The 19,643-nt window shown below is 45.3% G+C and overlaps 1 protein-coding gene across 1 annotated transcript in view; it reads left to right on the forward strand.

The window, feature by feature from the left end:
• Positions 1 to 19,643, forward strand: part of SND1 (staphylococcal nuclease and tudor domain containing 1) — a 957,459-nt gene that overhangs the window by 19,933 nt on the left and 917,883 nt on the right. The window contains exon 3 of the mRNA XM_073619298.1: positions 10,079 to 10,199. Within this exon, the coding sequence (XP_073475399.1) occupies positions 10,079 to 10,199 (121 nt within the window). The remainder of the gene's footprint in view (positions 1 to 10,078; positions 10,200 to 19,643) is intronic.

A 19,643-nucleotide genomic window follows, 5' to 3' on the forward strand; every position in this document is an offset into this window, starting at 1 on the left:
GAGTCTCCCCTCTAGAGTGGATGTCTGTTCACAAACAGGGTACTCTATCTAGGATTGCCCCTCCATGTTTAGTTCCTGTCATGGGGTGGCAGACACCCTGGGAGGTCAGAGGGAGGGAGGCTCAGATCCCCAGATATTAAGGAAGGTCTAGTGCACTCCCAGGGTTGTATCCTAAGTATTTAAAGTGAAATGTTTGTAATTTTTTCATGTATTTCAGAAAGCTAGAGAGAAGTCTGTCAACACACGGCTCTAAAAAGTGTGCCTCCTGCAGGGACACATTAGGGGAGTCATGGACAAAGGTCTTGTGTAGGGACTGCATAGACTCCCTTGTTAAAGAGGTTGACTCTGAACAGGAGTCTGGACTAGCAGCTTCAGTAAAAGAGCTCTCATCCACCTTTTCGTCTTTTAATTTATTTGAAAGATTTCAGCCTCCCATTAATCCTGCTCCCGGGATACAACCCTGCCTCAGGCTCAGGGCTCTGCTTCTGCCCAACCTGCAACTTCAGTTAGGGCAGAGGAAGCTCCAGGCCCTTCCGGAGTGGAACAGAGACAGCCAGACAGTTCCTCCTCCGATTCCCAGGAAGGTTCAGAGGGGGAGGACCAGGACGGGGAGTCCAGGAAATCCTCCAGATATAAATTGTCCCTGGAGGAGGTAGAGGACCTCTTAGTGTATGTGTGTGGATAGATAGATAGATAGATAGATAGATCTATATATATCTATATATCTATCTCCGATATATGGTGTTTTTTACTTATTCGGCATTGGCCGATTGTGCTGATAAAAAAGGCCGATATCAGCGGACTTGCAAATGACTTCTGTAATAGAAGTCAGTGCAAGTTGCCTGAAATCTTCTGTGAAGAGACTTCTCTTCTCCTCTGGGCAGCCTGCCAAATCTGATAAAAAGAACCTGAAGTGATACAATGTTTACACTTATGAATGAACTAAATTCCGTGTGTAGAAGCTGTTTAACCATTTAAAGACTAAATCTTTTCTGACATTTGTTGCTTACAAGTAAAAATCCTGTATTTTCTGCTAGAAAATCACTTAGAACCCCCAAACATTACATATATATATATTTTTTTTAGCAGAGACCCTAGGGAATAAAATAGCGGTTGTTGCAATATTTTATGTCACACGGTATTTGCGCAGCGGTCTTTGAAACGTAATATTTTTTTGAAAAAATACACTAATAAATTAAAAAAAAAAACTAAGCAGTAAAGTTTAGCCCATTTTTTTCATCCAAAAGTTTTGATTACCTGTTTTTGTGTATTTAATATTTAAGATATAGTTTTTTAAATTTTTTTAAATCTAAATTCTACATACAAGTGAACTAATTGTTTGTTTTGTTTAATGTTTAAATGTAAAAAATTTTCTGTATCACTTAAGGTTGCTACCACACTGGAGCGGGCATGCGTTGACGGTAAAACGCTGCTAGTTTTAGCGGCGCTTTACCGTCATTTTAGCGGCGCTATTCGGCTGCTAGCGGGGCGCTTATAACCCAGCTAGCAGCCGAGGAAGGGGTTAAATGTGCCCCTGAAGTGCCGCTGCAGAAACGCTTTGCAGGCGCTTCGGCAGCGGTGCGCATTCATTTCAATGGGCAGGAGTGGTGGAGGAGCGGTATACACCGCTCCAAAGATGCTGCTTGCAGGACTTTTTTTAACATCCTGCCAGTGCATCGCCTCAGTGTGAAAGCACTTGGGATATCACACTGAGACTGCAGGGGAGCCGTTTTACAGGCGCTATTTTTAGCCCAAAAGCGCCTGAAAAACGCTCCAGTGTTAAAGGGGCCTAACTGTTAGATTTTATGAGATGAAGGGGGGGAAAAAAAAGAAAAAAAATCGGCCTAATATATCGGCCCAAAAAAATCGGCATCACATATCGGCCACCGCGATTTCTAAATATCGGCATCGGCCAGAGAAAAACCCATATCGGTCGACCTCTAATATATATACAACCCTCGGTATTCAGGTGGACAAGAAACCCCATCTGGAATAAAAATCCCAAGTTAGATCCTGCCTTCTCCCAGGTCTCCAGACACACGGACCTGGCATTTGAGGACATGTGGTCTTTGGCAGATGTCATGGATAAGAGAATAGTCTCTCCTCAAAAAGACTTGGGACTCAACAATTGGCAATCTAAAAGCCTGAATTGGCTCAGTTGTGGCTCGCAATCTGGAGCACTGGCTCTCACAGATCCAAGAGCATATTGAGGCTGGAACGGCCAAAGAAACCATTCTTTCTTTCCCTACGATTCTGCGAGGTATCGCATACATAGCTTGGACCGCACAGCAGAGAGGCAGAAATCCTTCCCACTTAAGCGGAAAACCTCAACACAAAGAAGGGGTTTCGTCTGCAAAAACAGACACTCCAAAGCCGGAAGGGCAAAAGATCTTGGGGTCAAATAGGCAAGGGCAGAGGGGTGATTTTTCGCCCTCCTGAGCAGCCCCGTAAAAGCCAATGACTTCCCAACCACAGTGGGGGGAAGACTGGGGGCCTTCCTCCCACAGTGGGAGACAATATCCCCCAATCAGTTTATCCTAGGGGTTATAAGAAGGGGGTACCCTCCTTGAATTCACAAGTCCTCCCCCGTTGAGATTCCTTGTCACGCACTTACCCAGGTGCACGGCAAAGGCCGAGGCTCTGTTGGGAGCACTGAGATCTGGAAGATCAGAAGGTGGTTCACAGAGTACCAAAGGCAGAGGAGGGAGAGGGATTCTATTCACACATTTTCGTAGTGAAAAATCCCACAGGGAAATTCAGATTGATTCTGAATTTAAAACCCCTGAACAGGTCAGTGACATACAAAAGATTCCGTATGGAGACAATTTTCAGTCAGAGCCTTGCTACTAGGGTTGTCCCGATACCACTTTTTTAGGACCGAGTACAAGTACCGATACTTTTTTTTTTTTAATGTCACGTGACAGTGTTTTTTTTTGGGGGGGGGGGGGGTGTGAACGGTGTACGTGGTTTTTTTTTTTTTTTTACAATAATATTTTTTTTATTCTTTGGTTTTTTGTTTTTTTTTTGTTCTTTTTAATCAGCCCTGTTGGGCTTTGGTGAGATATCAGGGGTCTTAACAGACCTCTGATATCTCCCCCTTGAGACAGAGAAAGAGAGGATAGAGATTCCCCAGTCCCTTTCTCTGCAGCCTCAGCTGCACTGAGAATGAATGGAGAGAAGACAGCGGCTCCTCTCCATTCATAAACTGAGACATCGTAATCACAGGAGATTACAATGTTTCAGTTATGTGAATGGAGAGTCAGCTGGCTCTCTCCATTCACACAGCGGAGAGAGACAGCAGAACGGAGGGGGACAGAAGGAGAGAGGAACGGAGGGGGACAGCGGAGAGATACAGGGAAGGAGAGAGGAACGGAGGGGGACAGCAGAGAGACACAGGGAAGGAGAGAGGAACAGAGGGGACAGAAAAGGAGAAAGGAACGGAGGGGACAGCGGAGAGACACAGGGAAGGAGAGAGGAACAGAGGGGGACAGCGGAGGGGGACAGAGGAAAGGAGGGGGCATGGAGGAGGATGCAGTGACAGTCAGCGGTATGTCACTAAAGCTGCTGAAAGCCGCGGGGGGAGAATCTTGTAACTCCCCCACATGCCGATCACAGCTGACTTCCAGGTATCGGGTGAAGCATCGGGAGCATTTGCCCGAGTACAAGTACTTGGGCAAATGCTCGGTATCTGTACCGATACTAGTATCGGTATCGGGACAACCCTACCTGCTACCCCACAACTGCTTTATGGTATCGCTGGACCTAAGGGACGCGTATCTACATGTCCCTATAGCAGAAGCCTCGCAGAGGTTTCTTCGGCTAGCAGTAGACTTAGGTTGAACAACGGTATACCTACAGTTTCAAGCACTGCCATTCGGGCTATCCTCCTCGCCCATCATTTTTACCAAGGTCTTGGCGGAAGTTATGGCCTTTCTCCGACTCCAGGGAATATCAGTAATAGCCTATCTGGACGACCTGCTCCTTTTTGCAGCGTGCCCAGTACAGTTAGTCAAGGACCTCGAGCTAACGAAGAAGGTCCTCACAGGACTAGGGTGGCTTCTGAACTTAGAGAAGTCCAGTTTGATTCCCTCAACGCATCACCTACCTAGGTTATCTGCTGGACTCAACTCTATTGAGTGTTTCTGCCAACAGAAAAAGTACTAAAACTGGACAGAGCAGTAGCCTCTCTCCAGTGCAACAATCAGGTCTCCATAAGAGTTCTGATGTCAGCATTGGGTCTGTTAACCTCTACCCTCCCAGCAGTGTAGTGGGCAGGTCTGCACTTTCGTCCCTTGCAGTCCTTTGTCCTAAAGGGGTGGGATCACAGTCAGAAAGATCTGGACACCTTAGTGCAGGTTCCACACCAAGTAAAGAGATCTCTCTGGTGGTGGAGGAAGGTTGCAAACCTGTCGCAGGGTCGTCTGGTTCATCCCAGTTTCTCGGGTGGTAACCACAGACGCAAGCAACAAAGGATGGGGGGCACATCTGGGTTCCCTTTTAGCACAGGGCACCTGGGAGGATGACGAACGAAGGTCATCCAATTGGAAGGAGCTTAGGGCAATCGGGCTAGCACTCAGGTTTTTCAAAAAGGAGCTACAGGGCCACCATGTTCAGGTGCGGTCGGACAACTCGTCTACCGTGGCTTATGTAACCAAGCAGGGCGGCACGAGAAGAGGGGTCCTTTTGGCCTTAGCATCAGACATTCTGAACTGGGCCGAGACCAACACTCACTTTCAGCAGTGTTCCCGAGAGGAGAGAAGAATGTGATAGCGGACTTTCTCAGCCAAAGCGGAGAGAGGGCGATTGGATCCTCAACCAGGAGGTTTTCAATCTCATATCAGAGAAGTGGGGTCCTCCGGAAGTGGATCTGTTCACGTCAAACGCGAAAGCTCCATGTTTTTTCTCTCTAAACAGAGGGGAAGGAGCACGGGGGGTAGACGCATTGATCCAGAACTGGCATTTCAGGACCTGCTATGCCTTCCCCCCTCTGGTGTTATTGCCAGCAGTTCTCAGGAAGTTTCAGATGGAAAGCACGTTCCTGATACTAGTGGCACCACATTGGCCAAAGAGGGCATAGTTCTCAGTACTCAAGCAGCTAGCAGTCGGACCTCCCTTATTCCTACCACCTCGAGAGGACCTCCTCTCACGGGGCCCAGTCCTCTGTCCTCTGTCCTCGGTTACACCAATGGAAGTTAGCGGCCTGGCTACTGAGGAGGGTATTTTAAGATCTAAAGGTTTTTCTAAAAATTTAATCTCCACCCTCCTCAACAGCAGGAAGAAGGAAACACGCCAGATCTATAAGAAGGTCTGGGTACGTTTCAATGAATGGTGCATAAAAGGCTCTTTTGTGGTACACAGTCCCACAGCTGTATTGGAATTTCTTCAGTGTGGGGCAGACAAGGGTCTATCCAGAAGTACCCTTAAAGGTCAGGTGTCAGCACTCAGTGCTTATTTAGAAAAGCATCTGGCCACCAACCCGTGGGTGGTCGGATTCTTTAAGGCTGTCTAGACAGAGACCGGTTCAAGGCCCTCCTTTTCCCAAGTGGGACCTATCTTTAGTCTTTCAGAGCCTGACGGGAACCCCCTTTGAACCTTTAGAAGGGTGTCTACTAAAGGACCTTATGTTAAAAACTGTTTTTTTTAGTAGCAGTGACAACTGCCAGGAGAGTCAGTGAGATTGAGGCCTTATCAGTCAGATCTCCTTTTTGCTTTATTTTCCCAGATCGGATCGTTTTCAAGACTGATCCGGCATTTTTGCCTAAGGTGGCTTCTGGTTTCTACAGAAGTCAGGAGGTAGTTTTACCCTCATTTTGTCCCAACCCCTCAGGGGAAAGGGAATTAAAATTTCATTCTTTGGACGTAAGGAGATGCATCCTTCAGTACCTAGATCTGACCAAGACATTAAAGTCAGACTCTTTGTTTTATTTTCTGGGGCCCGAAAGGGATACAAAGCGTCTCGACGCACTATTGCCAGATGGCTCAGAGCAACCATTGGTCAGGCCTATACATTAGCAGGGAAAGAAATCCCAATGGGTATAAGGGCACACTCTACCAGAGCTATGGCAGCTTCTCAGGCAGAAAAGGCTGGAGCAATGCCAGAGCAAATATGCAGGGCAGCAACATGGTCCAGCTATTCCACTTTCGTAAAGCACTACAGAGTGGACCTGGTGTCTGCTAGTGAGCAAGCCTTTGGGCGAAAGGTGTGGCAAGCTGTAGTCCCACCCTAACTGGTAAGGGCTTGTTCATCCTCTCATGGTGGTTGTCCTGAAAGACAAAGGGGGAAAATTAAAGTTATGTACCGGTAACGTCTTTTCCAGTAGTCTTTTCAGGACAGCCCTAGTTACCCACCCGAAAGTTTGGGGTGTTTTATAAAAGACCAGAACCCAGCATGATAATGATATGGGATAGTATGTTAATGTGTTCTTGTGTCTCCCCAGCTGGCCGGAGGTGATCTTGGAATAAACTGAGGTCCGGCAGGGGGAAGTAAGAATTTATGGGCTGGCGCAGTGTTTCCTAGAGGAAGAGGAGACTATCTCTCATTGTGGCTGTCCTGAAAGACTACTGGAAAAGACGTTACCAGTATGTAACTTTAATTTTTTTTTTTTTTGCTAGGGCAGAGAAATTTGCCTATACTCTACAGCTGGTGGTGAGCTGCTGGCAGAAGTGTTGCAATGACCTGTGACACCCTTTGCTATACCATCATTCCTGTCAGTGGAGGCAGAAATGTAAAAATTATGAAAGTGGGAACACCAGTGTTGCAGTCAAACCGAGTCTGACAAAAGATGGGGGTAAAAAAAACCATGCAACAGCCAAAAAAGGATACAGCGCTAAATGTTCTGGAATGCGTGGTCTCACACTCACACCACACTCACACCACACTCACACCACACTCACACCACACTCACACCACACTCACACCACACTCACACCACACTCACACCACACTCACACCACACTCACACCACACTCACACCACACTCACACCACACTCACACCACACTCACACCACACTCACACCACACTCACACCACACTCACACCACACTCACACCACACTCACACCACACTCACACCACACTCACACCACACTCACACCACACTCACACCACACTCACACCACACTCACACCACACTCACACCACACTCACACCACACTCACACCACACTCACACCACACTCACACCACACTCACACCACACTCACACCACACTCACACCACACTCACACCACACTCACACCACACTCACACCACACTCACACTGAGCCCTGCTCTATCTACACTCCAACACACTGCAAAAGCCTCCTGTGGGAAGGAACCTTTTTAATAGTGTGTTGTGGGACTATGAGCACTGAGCTGTGATTGGACACAGTAATGATCACCTTGTCCAATCAAGTCTCTGACAGTGCTCTGTGCCCTAATTGGCAAAGCCTTGCACCTGACAAGTGGTCAGGTGCATTGCTTTATCTACAAAGGGCCCTAGAATGCACTGTAAAGCGTGCAATGCATTGCGGGGTGCCTGGCGGGTGAACATCCCGCAAATTTGGGTGTTGTGCGAACAGAGGCCAAACTTTTGCTCGGCCCGAACTGTTTGCCTTACTATTGGTTGTGTGCATAATTTTATCCTGAACATACTTGAAAAATCTAGTGCAAAGATGTGATGAAGTATTTTCAAATGATTTGAATGCTAGTGTTTGTGGATTCTGCATTCTCACCTAAAACTGTCATGTAAATGTCTCACAGGCTCTGTATAATTACAGTACCTATAAACCTCCCACCACCCCACCCCCCTAGCACATGTTTCTCTTCTGACTTTTCTATCAGGATCCATACAACTCGGTCCTTCCCCCCTCCTGCCTTTACTTATTGGCTGTAGTCATGGACCCTGACCTGTCCTTTTAGCCCCAAATCCAATCAATGTCCAGATTTTGTAAACTTCACCTCTGTAACCTCTCCAAAATGCATCATTTTTAACCAATGATACCACCAGGCAACTCATTCAATCCCTTATCTTACCTGGACTGTTGCAACTCCGTCCTCATAGGCTTACCTCTGCAAAGGCTATCCCCTCTTCAGTCTATCATGAATGCTGCTGCCAGACTCTTCCTTACCAACCACTAAGCATCTGCCACACCTCTGCCTATCCCTCCACTAGCTTCCGATTCAATCTCGTCTTAATATGTTGCCCAAACCATTCTGTTCCCCCCAAGACCATATGCTCTCTGGCTCCCTTATATCTTCCTCCCATGCTTATCCACAGGATTTCTCCAGAACCTCTCCCATCCTCTAACTCTCTACTTCAATCGGTCAGATTATCATTTTTGGACAATTCCTGAAAACGTATTTTCAGGAAAGCCTATCCCGCCTTCATGTAACTGAACTTTTAATTTCGCTCATTGGATTATCCCTCAGGGTTATCTTTTGTATCACTTGCCACTCCCCATTAGATTGTAAGCTCTTAGAAGCAGGGCACTCCTATCCCTCACGTTTTGAATTGTATTATGTTCTCTCCCTTTATAATGTAAAGCACTATGCAAGCTTTTGGTGTTGTGTAAATCCTGTATAAATTTGTGCTAACATCGTGGTTGCCTAATTTTTTTTGTTGATCGCCACTCAGTGATGCGAGTCAGTGTTTAATTTTGTTGTACTGAAACTGTAAATGTGTCAGATTTCCTGACTTACTTGAGTACCGGTATGTGTTTTTATAAATGCACCTTTTCTATCTAGTGGGCTTTTGAGAGTGCTGAGGTTAGTAGAATGTTAATGCCATCTACTGGCAGCTTGAGGAACTAGCCTATACTGCTATGCAAATGTATGAGAGAGAGTAAGGCCTGGTTCACAATAGTGAAATTTCTGATGCAACTTGAGTTGCACAAAATTGCATAACAAGGGAGATTACATTATAGTCAATGATGCCTTTTCTCATCAATGCAGGTTCATGCATTAGACAGAAAACTACAGGAAGGGCAGGATAAAAAAATCTGATAAGATGGTCACCCTGGACAAAGAGCAGCAGTGACTGGTCATCTTAAGGAAGCTCCTGCAGAAAGGAAAATTCAACTGGATTACTTTAGTTCTGGAAAAAACACAAAGCATACCAAGATTAAAGTGTTGAACAATGTCTCTTGGATATTTGCTTCAATTTTAAGTTCAACTTTAAATCAGACCTTCCATGAAAAGGGGAAGTCCGCTTTACTGTTTGCCCCCACCCCCAAAATTAAATTGAAAGTATTACTAACCTCATCTCAGGCCTCCGATTTTTTTGTTTTTTTGGGAATGTGGGTGAAGTCATTGCTGCATCCCAGAAAATCTGTGGGCTCACAATTCTGAGAATGCCCTCCTAAAGTTGTATTTTTCCATCCATTTTAATCGCCCTTTAATCCCTTTAATCACCCTTTTGATTCCTGACATGCCCCAGCCTCCCAGAAAAGGTCAAGGCTTTTATTTTTTGCTGCATATTTTTTCATTTGGAAGATGGGTATTAAAAGTAAAGCAGGCGTTCAATTTCCATAGTGGATATGCTTTTAAGTTTCTAACTTCTAGTAATTTTCTTTTTAAACTGCTTTTGAGAGATGGCTGCCTGTCCATAAATTTTTCTGTGGGTGAGGTTTTTAGCAAATGTGATCTCTGTACAAGAAGTTGAGGGTGAAATTGGTAGGCTGCTTCACCTTGAGTTTAATCTGTTCTAACCTTTAAATTTTGTAATAAGTATCTGAAGCCAAAACTCTATTTTTATACTTGGGAATTAAGGTTTTTCCTGTCTTGTTGCTGCCACCAAGGGAAGTGATGGGAAATACAAATTTTCTAGTTTTCGGCATAATAGTTGTCACCATAATGGTCTACCCTATTAAAATGTTGCTTCTCTTGTTCAAGTGGTGATGTAGTTCCCTCACCAGAATTTCCTCAGTGGAGATACAAAAATTGCCTTTTAGATACATACTCCTTCCTAGCCTGTTCTCAGAAATTTCAGCTATCTGTAGATCATATCTATTTAGGCAAGAAACTCTTATTTTTCAATATGTAGGCTCTGCAACTATCATTCATGGTCTGATCTAAACTAAGATTTACTATTCTATTCCAGCCTTGGGCCTTTCCAGCTCGAGAGTTCCTAAGGAAAAAGTTGATTGGAAAAGAGGTCTGCTTTGTTGTAGAATACAAGACCCCGCAAGGAAGAGAGTACGGAATGGTATATTTGGGCAAAGGTGTGTAAAAATGAATTTGCTAATCATTATGTAAAATACATTTTAATGTAACCTTATATTTACTTGCCTGGCCTGCCTTTCTCAGTGTATACTGTAGAAGCGATGGCATGGTCTGCTTCAACAGGCTTAGATTTGGCAGCTAAAACTCTCTAAAATGTTCTAGTTTTTAGAGTGGGAAACTTTTAAAACTACTGTCAGGCATTTAATACAGCTGCCATATGCAGGGACAGCAATACTAAAGACCAAGTAAATTTTCTGAGAGTACTAAAGTGTGCTTGTTACGTCTGTGTACTGATCCCAAATAAAAAATATTTACTAGTCAGCCGCGGAAGTGTATGGCCGCACTGTAAGGGAGCTCCGCAATCAGACTTCCCTGAGCTACAAAGAAAGCGACGAGAGCCCTGAGAACCACTAACCTGCACCGGAGAGCAGCGGGAATGACAGGAGGATGTCGGCAAAACGTAAACTCGGAGAGGGGCCATGCAAACTGTGCCTTCTGCAGCCCAGCCGGGACACAGATAAAGATGGTGCTAGCTCCTCCCCTCACTGTAGCACAGAATGGCATGCTGCTCGTTCACAGCATGGAGAGGAAACTCACACTGCTACACAGAACCAAATCAGCAGTGAATGCCAGGATGACATGAGCCTAGTGAAACAAAAAGATTTCTTCTAATGAAGGTAATGCTAACACAGCCAATCTTGAGCATAACTGTACATTTGAAAATAAACCATATGATGAAAAATTAAATGCAATACCAACAGCAGGACAACCTATACTCGATACAAAAATCAAAGACCTGATGTCACTAAGAGGTGCACAGCAGCACAATATGATAAACTATATGCAGAAATCTAAAATGGAGATTGATGCAATAGGAGAAAGTAGAGAATAAAATGTGCGACTTCACAACTGCGCATAACTGGTTAATTCGCACTTTGTCCTGGAGGAGGAAGTGAAACAACTCAATTAAAATGGGTGGTATCAAAGACCGAAACAGAAGGAATATGTGAAATTCAGAGGTATACCCGAAAATGTGAAGCCATCAGTATAATATATTCTGCAAAATATAAGGTTCACTCCCTTTCTACAAAATGGGCCCATTACAAGCCCCTTCTATGTTAATACCTCAGGGTTAGTTGAAGCTCAGGGAACCCGGATCTCGGTAAATTTCGTGTTATTCCCTATACCCCCTGACTAGAAGTACATGTTACTGTACACTGGAGTTGCACTACAACTCCTTGTCTTTTCATGTTTTTCTTATGTATGTTAAATGACTTTCCCTGTTTCTCTATTACCCATAAACCATACTCAGAACACCTCCACTTACTGGAAGGAAAATATAACTACACGTCCTTTTTTTTTTTTTAAAGTTATTTTTATTGTAATTTCAAGGTAAATATAACAACAAAACAGCCTATTGGGCATACCCAGGCTCGGTCATAAGAACTACATACTAATACAAAACAAAAAAAAACAAAAATAAAAAAAAACATACATATATAGAAATATATATATCTAACTAAACCACTGTACGCTCAACCACCTGCACAGAATATTCAAAGTAGTCCTCTAATGCCATGTATATCCTGTAGTGCCCACTTTAGTCATTCATGAAATGAGATGTACGTTACAGTAACATATTCCTATTCTCCCCCTCCCCATCAACTATTGATTGAGCAGCCTAGTGACGTTCATGAGATCAGGAATGTCACTTGTGCCATTCCCGGTGCTAATAGAGTGAACTAGTCATCAATTGAATCTGCATTAGTGGACAGGGATTCCGTCCAAATATCCCCATATTTTGTGGAATTTTTTGCCACAGCCAGGGTAGAGCCGCATTCACTAACTTCTTCCAGAAATTTAATGAAGGTGCAGATGAGGCCTTCCATCTAAGTACTATAGATTTACGGGCGTAGTAAAGTAGTAATCCTAGCAGGGTTCTGAGTGCCGGCGTGGGGCCAGTGGTTCAACCAGTCCCAGCAGACATACCTCTATAGACAATGGCACAGGGACGGTGGTGACGGTCAAAATAAATTTGGTTACCTCAACCCAAAAAAATTCAATGAGGACAGTTCCAAAAAATGAGTGAAATCCGCTGATGCTGAGTTGCATCTCCAGCAAGAGGCAGAGATAGATGGATAGATTCTATGTAAGCGCACAGGTGTGTAATATACCTTATGTACTATTTTAAATTGCACTAGTTTATCTCTAGCTGATACTAATTGTGAAAAAGGGTATTCCCATATTTCTTCCCAATCTTCTGTGTCTAGTGTAGGAAAATCTACCTCCCACTGTGCCCGAAGGTTTTCCAGCCCCGCGTGGACGTTGGGGAGTAGTGCTTTATATATGGTAGATAAGGGCTTAGATAGAGCTTCATCTCTGAGCAGAGTCTCCAGATTCGAGGTGTAAAAGGCCACCTGGGTGTTGAAGGCATGCCTAAGCTGCAGGAATCTAAACAGGTGTGAGTTAGGTAAATTATACTGTTGCTTCAACCTGTCAAAAGTTTGTATTCTGCCCTCAAGACAAATTTCATTTATATATTTGATGCCCTTGCATGCCCATACCCCAGGATCGGGAATGGATCCGAATTCTGGCAATTTCGGGTTAAACCAAAGAGGGCTATAGGGGGAAATGTGCCCGGAAGGTATAGGGCCTAGTGAATTTGCCACTGACCATGCCCGTATGACTGCCCTCATTGCCACTGTAAGAGGAAAGGGAGCTTTAGGGCCCCGGTAAAGTAGGTTCCGTAGCGCCTCATAAGACCCCACACATGCTGCTTCCAGGACCACTGCTGCGTTGGACTCATCAGAGACCAGCCAGTTGTGGGCATGGGATAACATAGCTGCCACGAAGTAGGAGTGAAGGTCAGGGCAAGCCAAGCCTCCCTCTCCCCACGGTCTCTGCAGCACTGTCAGCTTAAATCTCGGCTGACCGGATCCCCAGAGAAAAGATAATAAAATGGTGTTTATTAGGCAAAAAACCTTTTTTTGGGATCCAGACAGGTGCATATCTGAGAGCATAGAGAAAGGCAGGTAGAAGCTTCATCTTAAATAAATTGATCCTCCCGATTAAAGAGAGGGGGAGATGTGCCCACGCCTTCAGTCTTATTCTCATCCTTTGTATCAGGGGTTCCAAGTTAAGGGTATGATAGTCAGAGGTAGATGTGGATACCTAGATATTTAATTATGTCTGTCCATAGTAAGGGTAAGTTGGGATCCGCTACTTCCTTTGCGGTCTTATCTATGGGCAAAATTTGGGATTTATCCCAATTGACTGAGTCCCGAACAACTAGTGAAGTTAGAAAGAATGGACAACATCTCTCGAAGAGACTGGGCAGGGTCACCCAAGAAAAGGATAAGATCATCCGCGTACAGAGCAACTTTTTCGTGTATGGATCCCACCTGTATGCCCCTAACCCCGTCTGCCTGTCTGAGGGCCGAGGCAAGTGGCTCAATCACCAAAGCAAAAAGGGCCGGTGACAGTGGACAACCTTGCCTTGTACCTCTTCCAACAGAGGCGCCGACAGGGCACCACCAAGCTTGATCTGCGCCGTCAGTTCCTTATATAAAATATCAATCCATCTGCGGAATACTTCTCCAAAACCCATAACCTCTACGACCGAGGACATAAAAGGCCATGCCACCAAATCAAAAGCCTTTTCAATGTCTAGTGTCACCATTACCCTCGAGGACTCAGTGGGAGGTAGCTGAAGATGGGTAAACACTCTGCGTAAATTTATATCTGTTGATTTCCCTGGCATGAAACCAGTTTGGTCTATATTAATCAGGGGTGGTAAAATCGTCCGCAGTCTGGTCGCTAATATTTTTGTCAAGATCTTGAGGTCATAGTTTAGCAGGGAGATAGGCCTATAAGAAGCACACAGGGACACGTCTTTGCCGGGCTTAGGGATGAGGACTATGTGTGCCTGATACATTGAAAGGGGTAAGGACATTTGTTTTTTACTTTCAGAGAAGACTTTTAACAATTTTGGTGCGATTAATGATGCATACATTCTATACCATTCACCAGGTAGGCCATCAGGTCCCGGTGTTTTACCACTAGGAAATGAGCAAATAGCCTCCTCTATCTTCTCAGTGGTAAAATCTTTGTCTAAGAATTCAAGATCCTCCTGTGAAAGAGTGGGTAGATGCAGGGAATGTAAAAATTCCCTACGTCGATCTTCAGGCCAGCCAGGGACCGCCTTGTATAAGTTTTCATAGAAGGATTTGAATTCATCTAGAATTCAGGGGTAGAGATCATCTGACCATCTAAACCACAGATTTCTGACACCACCGTCTGCAATTTAGAGTCCACAACTAAATTCGCTAGGAGTTTACTATTTTTGTCTCCGGATTCAAAGATCTTCCCTGCCAAGGAATTTAAATCTAAATGTGTGGCCGAGGTAAGATGTAGAGACAATGCTCTTTTCGCATCAGCTAGTTGGTTAAAGTGATCCAGAGTCAGGGAGCCAGAAAAAGCCTCCGCTGCCCTAGCCGCCTCTTCCTCAAGTGCCTGGACCTGACTAGACATCTCAACACGGACTGCTTTAATTGCTGAAATGTATTCTCCTCTGGTGTTGGCCTTAAAGGCGTCCCAGACTACTTGCGCTGAGGTTGAATCCTCATTGATCTCCCAGTATTGTTGTAATCTGGGAGAGACCTCCTCCCCCACCCTCAAGTCCTGCAACCACTTGGGTGCTAAACGCCAACAGTCTCGACTCCTGATGTTCGACAACTCCAAGGTGACCTCCAGGGGTGCATGATCAGAGAGGCCTGCAGGTAAGTACGAGACCCCCCTCACCGCTGCCAGGGCACAGGTGTTGCCAAATACCACATCGATCCTAGAACCTGATTTATAAGTAGTGGAGTGAAAGGAGTAAGCCCTAGTGGTTTGATGCTTCCATCTCCAGATCTCGGTATAATTAAATGCTTGTGCCCATTGAAGCAGGTCTGGCGAAAACACTCTATTTGGATTGGACGAGTCCAGGGACGGATCCAAAATTGAATTAAAGTCCCCAGCTATGTATAGTCTGGAGAATTGTAATGTAGCTAAAAGCTCATATAGCTTGTAGAGGACCCGTTGGGAGGGGGTATATATATATTCACGAAAGCGTAGACCACTGCTCTAATCTCCAGTAGTAGGATTATGAAACGGCCCTCCTGATCAGTATGTAGATGCATGACCTTATACGCAAGGGATTTGTTCAATAAAATGGCCACTCCCCTTGCATAACTGGAGTACGTCGCATGAAATGCTTGCCGTACCCAGGGTCTGCGTAGCGCCAGGATCTTGTTCCCCAGAAGATGAGTCTCCTGCAGGAACAAGATATGAGGTCTGTGATTGTTCAGATATTTAAACATTAATGCCCTTTTTACCTTGTTATTGAGACCCCGTATATTCCATGATACCAGTTTTAACTCCATAAATGTAATGACAGATTATGGTACAACATAATGATACCCATGTATGGAGGGGGCCAACCCCCATGGAACTAAGGGAAATGTCAAAAATCTAACAAATTTTGCATTGGACATAGTGAGCGTTAATAGAACACCTGAAATATAAGCATTCGTCAGTGGATATAGAGCGTACAAAAAAGAAAGAAAAAAAACATAACCTATGAAGTACCCCTAAAAGAGAAAATAGAACAAAGAGAACAGTAACTATGGTCAGTTTGATACCCAAAACCGGAACACAAACGTTTAGATCTTCAGACTTCTGAAAAAAAAAAAGTTCCAAAGTACGGCAACTCAGTGTCGCCGACGCCTCTTCAATTGGCGGGGAGTATATGTAACTGGGGGTTTGATACTTCTGTGAGTTACTTTTTTCAAGGTAGCTCCGGAGTAGAAGAATGTATAGGACAAGTACATCTAGTTTAGGACTAGAAGGTTCTTTAGTGATCAATGGGTCTATGAAAATAAGAAAAAATAACAATCGCAGTCAGTGGGAAGTCAAACACACCAGCTTCCGGGAATAGGATGTTCTCCCACCCAAGATGATATTTAAATTCTGTATGAGGGGCAGAGGAGTCATCTAGCAACAACATCTGATGATGATGTCCAAGTAGCTATACACCAGAAACCAACGGCTGGATAAAACAACCCCCCCGAGCATGGATCCAGAAGGGAGATGAAAACTGTGTGCTAACTTTCAGATAGTGACTTGTAGTGAGGAAAAACATCATGCGTTTACCGTAGGTTGTTCAGCCAGTCGTCAGCATCAGCCGGAGAGTCGAAGAATCTGACCGAGCCATTATGAGGGACCCGGAGACGGCTGGGATACAGCATGCTGTATTTTATGTCCTTTTCCCGTAGACGCTTACGGACATCATTAAAGGACTTCCTCTTGCGCTGCAGGTCGGCCGAGAAATCCGGAAACAGCAGAATTGAAGAGTTACCGTATGGAAGCGAGGATTGTTTGCGGGCTGCGGAAAGGATTCTGTCGCGGTCCCTGAAGTTGAGGAAGCGGACCAAGAAGGGTCGGGGATTTGCACCAGGAATACTGCGTCCCGTGGGTACACGGTGGGCACGTTCGACATAAGTTGGGGAGGTATCTGTGAGACCTAACAGTGTTTTGAAGAATTCTTATGCAAACTCCGCCGGTCGGTCACCCTCCTCCCCCTCCGGGAGACCCAAGACTCGGACATTGTTGCGTCTCGCTCTGTTTTCTGTATCGTTGGATTTAGCGACTAGCTGTTGTACTGTGCGTTGTAATTCCGCTATGGTGGTGTTGTGGGTAGCTGTAAGATCTTCAGTAGCAGAGATTCTAGATTCTGATTCAGTCAGTCTACCCCTGATCTTATCCAGGTCATTTCTGATGAGATTGCATTCTTCAGCGAGGCGGTCTATTCTCACCAGCATGGAGGTTTTACTTTGTTCAATGGCGGCCAGGATCACTGCAGTGCTGTCCTGGGATGGTGGGGCAGAGAGAGACACACTCGGAGAAGCTGGAGGCTCCATGGCTAATTCTGTCAACAGGGTCTGTATTCTCCCTATAAGAGAAGGATCTGATTGTGCAGCTGTTGCAGGGGCCAGGCGGCCCGGCGTGGACGAATTTTTGGGCCGACCCTTAGGGCCCATGAAGGAAAGGTGGGCAATAAACGTCAGCAATCTTCCGCTGACCTGCAGGCAGTAGCTCTCTAGCGAGGAGGGCCAGCCAGGGGGACCATGCAGGAGAGACCCAGGGGAGCCGGATGGATATAGGAGGGTGAGGAGGATGCTGGACCCCAGGGCTCCTCAGCCTGCCCTCACAGTTCGTTCACCCCGGCTGACTCACTGCTGTGTGGAGCAGTAAGGTGCAGGGCTGACAGGATGGCCGTCAGCGTCCGCACTCCAGAGCTGAGGCTAGGCCGGCCGCGATGCTCCCCCACCGGCGGCGTAGGAAAGTGCGGTCGGCGGCAGGCTGTACTAGGCCGCACTAGGCCGGATTAGGCCGCGACCACGCCGGGCGGTATCAGCGGCCCCACGGACAACCGGACCCCACCAGGCACACAGTAGGGCTAGCTGAGGGGTGAAAGGAGCCCCCTACCTTGCCAATCAGTCCAGGGATGGCTTTTTTCCAGCAGATCAGAGGCCCGGGAAGATGGCGGCGGGTGTGGAGGATTTGTTGTGTCCCGGCTGATCACGGGCCGGATCTCTGCAATATCCTCACCGACTGCAGCAGACAGAGTGTAGATGTCCTCAGGCAGGTATTTGGGCTTTTTTATCACATAAAAAATGAGGATGGCTCAGGATTAGGTCACAGATGCTCGGAGCTCCTCTCTAACACAGCTGCCTGTGTTCACATCCAGACACGCCCCCACTACATGTCCTCTTAATTGTTCATTACTACTGCAATCAACTCACATACAGATATAATACTAAACCTTAGCATTCATTTTCATATCTAAAATGAGTCATAAACTTATGTCAATGAATCTGAAGGGTCTAAATAGCCCATATAAACGGAGAGCTCTGTGGTTGGATGCTATAAAATTTGGAAGCGATATCATCTGCATCCAGGAATCTCACTTTGCTAAGAACAACCCACCCAAAATTAAGCATAAATTCCCACAAATATGTGTTTCTAGCAATATCAAAAAAAGGTGGATTACAGCTATCAAAGACTGTTTCCTTTCAACAAATATCAAAACAGACACCCAAGGAAGATACATAATTCTGGTAGCAGCAATAGAAAATATGATATACACAATCATCATTTATGTCCCCAACAAAAATCCTCACCAGTTTATCCGGTATGTGATCAAAAAAGCACAGAAAATACAGACACATTAGTGGAGACTTTAATGCACCAATGGATCCGGTTATGGACACATCCAAGGAAAGATTTCCAGAAGTGTACTTAACTTCTTGGCAGAAGATATGTATGATCCCTGGAGGTGTTTACACACTACAGAAAAAGATGATCCTTTTTTCAAACGTTCATAAGTCGTATTCCAAATTAGACGATTTCATCAGACAAACTCCTCCCAAAGATAACGAATGCTAGCATTCACAGCATAATGTGGTCTGACCACGCACCAATTACACTTGAAATGAATACAAACCAAAATTGCACCAATCTCTGGAGGAATAATACATTTATTCTTAGGAGACATATCGGTCTGTGATGGGGGGAAAAAAAGCCTTGAATTCTTTGTATTAAATGATTCTGTCCAATGCTCTACCTTATGGTGTTCTCAAAAAGCTTATGCTAGAGGCCTTCTAATACAAATATTAGAAGGGGAACAAAAAGTAAACACTTTTAAGATATATCTAAGTTGGAAGAATTACACAAAGCCCCCAAGACAGTATGCGCAAATACAGTGTGACATAAAGAATTGCAAAACCCATCATTTTATTCTCTAGTGCTTTGAAAAAGTGTGGGGGTTCTAATTTTCTAGCAAAACAGATTTTTACATGTAAACAAGTGTCAGAAAAAGGCCAGGAGCTTAACCTCCCTGGCGGTATTCCCGAGCGTAACTTGGGGTTGATTTTCTCTGCCAGGAGCGGTAACCCCGAGTCACGCTCGGGGTAACATTGCAGAGCTGTCAGCGGAGTCCCCTTACCTTAACCTGGCGATCCAGCGACGACCGGCATCTGACTTCCTGGTTCCGTTCCCTGCGAGCAGCAGCAGTGCATGGGAGCGGAACTGGGCGGGTAATTCAAAAGTGACACACAAGAGGTGATACATTGTAATCTGAGAGGATTACACTGTCATCTCTGATCTGACACTTGGTCACTGTACAGTGCCCCTTGCCTGCCATTTTACTGTCATTTGTGCCCATAAAATATTTATAACATGGCATCAAAAAAGCGCTACTTTACTACAAAAGGACTTTTGGACCAGTTGAGTGACAGCGAAAGCGACATGGAGATGCTCGCAGAACTGAGCGATAGTGAGTCGTGGGGAGAGTTGTCGTCTGACACTGATCTGGCAAGTGAAAACGATGGTGATCCTGCACC

The sequence above is a fragment of the Aquarana catesbeiana genome, linkage group LG03, assembly GCF_042186555.1.
Source record: "Aquarana catesbeiana isolate 2022-GZ linkage group LG03, ASM4218655v1, whole genome shotgun sequence".
Lineage (NCBI taxonomy): Eukaryota > Metazoa > Chordata > Amphibia > Anura > Ranidae > Aquarana > Aquarana catesbeiana.